The sequence below is a fragment of the Olea europaea genome, chromosome 22 (assembly GCF_002742605.1).
Source record: "Olea europaea var. sylvestris chromosome 22, O_europaea_v1, whole genome shotgun sequence".
Lineage (NCBI taxonomy): Eukaryota > Viridiplantae > Streptophyta > Magnoliopsida > Lamiales > Oleaceae > Olea > Olea europaea.
In genome coordinates, this window is record NC_036258.1 from 3,771,345 (window position 1) to 3,777,465 (window position 6,121).

Consider the following 6,121-nt stretch of genomic DNA (forward strand, 5'->3'; position numbering starts at 1 on the left):
GTCAATCCGTTTCCCATGTTTTCATTATTTGGCTACGAAACACTCAAAATGGGTAAAATATTTGAATGGAAGTTATGAATTGATTAATTTTCATTAGTGTGGGGGTTTAAATTGTAAACTATAAAGAGGGAGGACACAACATGAAAATCACAATTTTGATATACAATTAGAAACACAACTTGAGATGACTTAATCAAAAATATTCTCTTCAAATTTATACTATACTATTTTGACAACTCGATGAGAGACTCGTTCACTTATCTCTCTATGGTCATGCCCGTAAAAGGAGGGCCACATGAGTTTTATCTTGGAGCCGTGTAGTGCTGAAAGAACCCGCACAAAGGGAAGGCAACACGATCTTAGGACAGCGTTTTCGACGTGACTCCCAAGGCTTGCTTTCTAAACCTCTTCTCTATTTTATGTTTATAATATTATTGAATTATATTTGTTGTGTTATATAAATTAATTATGCTAATAGATATATTTATCTACACACAGATCACTAATTTTCCCAACACTAATATCGATGCTTAACAAGATAGATGGTTCGTCCACATAAAATGAAAATTACCACAACATGGAGTCTTTCTTTTTGCAAAGATTGCACCTAGGAGCTTTAAGAGCAAAATTGCAATTAGTACCCGTCTCACCGAAGTGCTATAGAATTGCTGGTGTTGAATGCACAAGAACATTGGGCTCGGCATACTGAAAATCTTTTAAGCCAACAACTGACTGCAAAATTGGAACTACTAGAATCAATGAAATGTTAGCTTAAAACTAGGCTGAAATTTGTATGGCAAGATGAACCGTTATGGAATGAATGGATGGTAGTCGACAATATTAAAGAAGAAAAAGAAATTTAAATCTTGTTCATTTTATTGTCTAGTCTTGTTCAATACTGTCCAATATAGCGTATTAAACATGAACTCCATTTGAAGTTGCTCGATACAAGAATATGCGTCAACATCGAAAACTCAAAGAAAATAAAGGTTTTGGATTTCCCTGAACAGGAAAGAAACATGTGTGCTGAGAATAATTATAGAACCGTGTTTTAAGATGAGCAATCCTAGTGCATAAGTAACAGAAAAAAAGGAAACAATGCACATTGTAGAACAATAAAAAAGTAAAACAAAATTTTCTTAACATATTAAAAGTCAAATATGAGATATAAAATGAGAAGCCCTACTTGTAGATCCATTTGACACTATAAGTTTGCAAAATTTCAATATAGACAAATCTTGTATGAAACTTTAGTGTCCTATGTATCATTTTTTTTTTTTACTTATGTTAGTCTTCTAGTGAGTTTCCTTTACACGTATCATGTTGAATTCACGCCTTCAACTTCTTACGTAATTACACACGATCGCACATATAAGTGTGTGTATACATATTAATCAAACCACCATACACTGATGCATCCAGTATCCATAGAGTAAATGAATATAACTTGTGCTGTGACTGCAAAAAAAAAAAAAAATGATTTGCAGTCTACATGCCTGAGCAACATACATAGAGAACAGCTCTATTTTTGTGATTCCAACTTATAAACAGTCGATCTATCATGGCTTCCATCATTTCTAGAACTGAAACTGACACTATCTCCATCTGGCAAGAAAAATTGAGTATCAGAAAATGCCCTACATAAAGAATTAGACCAGTAACTTTAAGTACAAAATAACAAATTCAATTCCATCAGCAAAACAGAAATTGAGAGAGAGCATACATAAATTGGTACTCGTGTACAAAGAAAATGATGTTTTCACATCTGCATGTTACTTCTCAAAATAAACTCCTGGCCTACTTGGCAATCCTTACTTCTTGATGGGTTCAGGTCTAGAATGTATAAGGGTGGTTTATGGATGAGTTTCTTTCAGTATGAACTTGTTTAAATTGATGTCACTTGGCATATCCAATTTATTGGTAACAAAATAAAGGGTAACATACCAGTGCAAGCATATTAATTTTTCGCATTTATTTGAAGTTGTAGCAGTGTACGAAAAATGTAACAGATCCATCATATTTTGACTTTTAAAACTAGTTTAGTTCATTTTCACCTCTTGTTTTGGTTTGAACTTACCCCGCTTTAATGCTAGTAAAGAAAAGTAGCTTTTGAAAAAAATTCAAGTGAATATGAATGTCTTGAATTCATTAAATTGAAACCAGAGTCAAATCGACAGATAACATCTTCTCCACTCATCCGAGAAGCCCACCAGTCCTATGACTTACAAAATGTTTTGCTCAATTATCTCCAATTAATTTAAGTCATCCAAGTATCTTTCCAATCTTAGGTGTAATCATCGCTATCTTCATCCTTGAGGAGTCTTCTGACATATAGTTCTTCATCAATAAAGGCAGGTTTGAGAGCCTAAAAAATATGCCAAATCAGAATGCAATAGAAATTTTACATAATCAAACATATCTCTTTTGAAATATTCATCCACAGAGCATATTTTATACTTTCACAATGAATATCAGTCATTTCTCTGCTTTGATCAGTTGCCTAGGAAAATTGTTCCATTCAGAGAGAAATTGTACAGTTTAGATTTTACCTGAGAGAATCTTACAAGAGGGAGTTGAAAGGATGTCTAGACACCGCAAGTTCTTGCGTGTTTCAGCTAAATTATTAGCTGGAATTAAAATAGTAAGACTCGGCTAAATTATTATCTCCAATTGGTTGATTTAATTGACTGATATTTACTTTAATGCAACCATTCACCAGCCCGTTCATCCTAGAGTAACGATAGAAAAGAAAAAGAGTAACCTTGCTTGTGTATCTTGACAGTGACCAAACAAGCATCTATATCTCAGTTCATTGTTGCAATCTATGATAATTGAAAGCTCCAAATTCTTACATACTGGTTGATGATTATTTAGATTCATAGATATCCAATTGACTAACCTGACCAGATTAGCAAGTCCTCAATCGGTTTCTATGGAGGCTAACAGCCCAATTTCTATTATCGAACTTCCAATTCAAAGATGCAAGAATGTCAGCTCTGTCTTCAGATTCCACAGCCACTAAATCATCCTTAAAGCTACATGACCTAGTGTATGTGATCATTCCTTCAACCTCAACTCTCTATTTCAATGAAGTCAGCCTTTCATCTATGCATATGGCTTTGATCCAGTAGTTAACAAATAAGCATGATGATATTCTTTCTTTATAGTGATTTCTTCTCCCAGATTCATCAGCATCTCTTCCCACACAGAAAATCTGTGTTGCATGAACACTTCAACTATGGTAGCATGTCTGTGTCAAACACATGTTGAACACCGTCACTCTACCAAAGTCATTTTTTCTTTAAAAAATATTATATATTTTCAACTTAAAGTTATTAGTTAATAATAAAAAGGTAAAAATATTTCAACAAGAAAAATTAATAACACGTATAAAACTAAATTTAAATTATATAAAATGAAGAATTTTATCAACGTGTCATGTTGGCAATGGGTATTTTGCAAGGAAAATATGATCCCATCACTTCAAGGATAGATGAAGGATGCGAACAGCCAACTACTACTCTGTTTTCTAATTCCAAATGGCCTCACAAATTAACTACCTAGTAAAAGAACTAAAAGAAGAAACACACACCTTTTCAAGCACTTGGCGAAACAAACTGGATGAACCGAGGATGAATTTTCTGACATTCCCCAATCCACTCGGGCATCAGACCTTTCAGAATACTCCGCCTGGTAGAACAAAAGGCCGGTAATGTAAGTTATAGTCGAAACTGATATACTACAGGAGGTTAGACAGATGAAGAATGGTAATAAAATATTTGCTCACTTGGAAGTAACCATCGTCGAAAAGAATATCATCATCAGAGTCGGTCTCCAAAATTCTGTCGTCAAAAAAGTCTATCCTTCTTTTCTTGTATTGCAAAAGATCCATCGCAATCAGAACATTCTAATGACATGCAAGTGATACCAATTGTCAACCACACATTTCATATAGAACTGAATAGTTCGAAGAAGACAAAATGATATCCACAGTATCAAATTTAATATAAATTTGGTATCAAGAGGCAAGTGAAACAACATTCTACATGATCTTTAGTTTACTCGTTTGCAGTAGATCTGCAAAGGTGGTTTATATGTATAGATGAACAACAAAAACACAGTAATGGTTTGCCTTGTCTGGATAACTATAGTTCTACACAACATTTGATAGAAAAATCCTCTCCTGTTTCCTCAAGTATTAAGTTATGTGACAACTTAGAATTGGACAAATTGTTGTCAAACGATCTTCCAAGCTCTGATGTTAATTTGGTTTAATTCTTAGTCGGCTCGACCAAATGACTGAATGGTAAATTTAGCACCACAATCGAAATGACCCAACCCGAAGGTTAATTGGGCCATTTGAAGCAACCTAAATCTCCTAGTGTTGCTCATGGCCCAACCCACTTGCTTGGATGGCCAAATTAGAGATAGCGCACTTGGTAGCCCATTTGTCTAGTGTTGGCCCTTACTTGATCCATTATTTACCCTAATACTATTTACCCTATGTGGCCACATTACTTGATTAAATTGGGTCTTCTCTCCTTCTCTCGGTCCCAACTTGCGTGCGCCTCTTTGTGAGAAAAACCGACTCTTCCTCTCTGCCAGTTTTTTGCTTCTCGTTACTTCTGCCTTTGTGGTGAATGTCTTTGTGTTATTGCCTACCTTTGTGGTCTCCTAAGTGGCTATCTCTTGGCAACCGTGAGTGAGAAGAGTTTTGGAATTGTTTTGGGTTGTTTTGGTTGTGGTATTGATAGAACGAAGAAACTGAGCCTGGATAAACGATTTCGGTGATCGATTATTACTTCACACTTTGTATCAACATTAGCAGCATAACATATACTTGTATTAAACCTTTAAAGTTCCCCTGTAGAATACAATAAACATGCAAGAAATGAGATAAGGATGTTAAATCAAAATTTCTATGTTCTCGAGGAAAAAGGACTCAAAATTTCAGAAATACGAAGGAAAACATCGCCTGAATCTTCCTTGTACTAAGGAAAAGTAAAGAAAAATAATGATTTTCCTCTAAGTTCCAACAAAATATTTCACAGTAGGAAAGCAACCAATATACTTTTTCAGTTAAAAGGAAATAGGTATTCATCAAGATTAATTCCTCTCCACAGGGTTACTTGCTCCTCGATCTTGCAAGATGTTTTCACCATCACAAATTTCCAATAAAATAAAAAAAAGAATCTGAAATAAATGAAAAATTACGATCAAGATTAAAACAGTGATAACTTTGTCACATGCAAATTTTTTTGAGAAATACCACTGGAGAGAGATTCCAAACCTCCAAACTCATCTATAACAAATTGAAATTCTGCCCACGAAATATGTTCATGTGGTTCACGGTGCACCATACCAGGGAATATCAACAAAGCACTACTGTTAGCCTAAGAGAAAAACAGAGTTCAGGTCATTTACCCAACAAAGGCAAAGGACAGATTTATAGTTTTCTCCCAAATGGAGCCCTAATGTGTATCGAATGATGTTCTCACAAGTCACAACTGTTTCATGATTGATAGTCCCCTCTCAATCTCCTTATTCTCTTTTAATCCCCACACTGGCAAGTGAAGGAACTTTCGAAGAAGAAATCACCATAACATGTGTAGAAACATTCCAAACCAAACCTGTGTTATATCGCTTTTCTTTTTCGTTCTTCTCTCTCCCAATATTCAAGTTCAGGCATTACATAAATATGCATACATGAATTTCGGTGACTGTTATTATATGTTCTCTCCAGCCCTACGTGGGTCCCACTTAATAGCTGAGCCGATGTGGATGTGTTAAGCCCACGCGTGCAAACCCGCCGCCCCTATATAACCGTACACATGTATAAATTGAATCCCTCAGGGAAATGAGGTGAGGTGCTTTGGCTGAACACCCTTCGAATCAAATCTACTGATATGATTGATGTTACAGCTCCCAGTCATCACAGCTAACCTATTTGGTCAAGTCAACGGTCTTAAACTACAACTTATGGAAGGGAAGTTGACATTAACATTTAATATACTGTGATTGATTGATGTCCATGATGGGAAGTTAAGTTTAAGAATATATAACCACGTGTCCTCTCATATGACGATTTATACTCCCTATCTCATGTTATAAAAACTCACAG

The 6,121-nt window shown here is 35.1% G+C and overlaps 1 protein-coding gene across 6 annotated transcripts; it reads right to left on the reverse strand.

Annotated features, from left to right (window-relative positions):
- Positions 1-1,268: 1,268 nt before the first annotated feature.
- Positions 1,269-5,882, reverse strand: LOC111371412. 6 transcript variants are annotated; one of them, XR_002698572.1, is made up of 5 exons: positions 5,270-5,852; positions 3,788-3,907; positions 3,593-3,690; positions 2,900-3,250; positions 1,269-1,605 (listed from the first exon to the last, which is right to left on the reverse strand). XR_002698572.1 is itself a non-coding variant. In XM_022993388.1 (4 exons), exons 1-4 carry the CDS (start codon positions 5,300-5,302, stop codon positions 2,263-2,265), a joined length of 354 nt encoding a protein of 117 aa, XP_022849156.1. In that variant the 5' UTR covers positions 5,303-5,882; the 3' UTR covers positions 1,269-2,262. The 6 variants fall into 6 exon arrangements, 3 of the variants coding, with proteins under 3 accessions (XP_022849156.1, XP_022849157.1, XP_022849158.1); XR_002698573.1 differs by having other exon boundaries at positions 5,291-5,828; XR_002698574.1 differs by having other exon boundaries at positions 5,425-5,810.
- Positions 5,883-6,121: the final 239 nt, after the last annotated feature.

What these genes read in the sequence shown, in the direction of transcription:
- LOC111371412 (XM_022993388.1), bottom strand. Translation starts at nt 5,302, where the DNA reads ATGAGTTTGGAGGTTTGGAATCTCTCTCCAGTG. An exon ending in TCGACGATGGTTACTTCCAA is followed by an intron (nt 3,691 to 3,787) that starts GTGAGCAAATAT and finishes TTGTTCTACCAG; the next exon opens with GCGGAGTATTCTGAAAGGTC. An exon ending in TTCGCCAAGTGCTTGAAAAG is followed by an intron (nt 2,366 to 3,592) that starts GTGTGTGTTTCT and finishes CATATTTTTTAG; the next exon opens with GCTCTCAAACCTGCCTTTAT.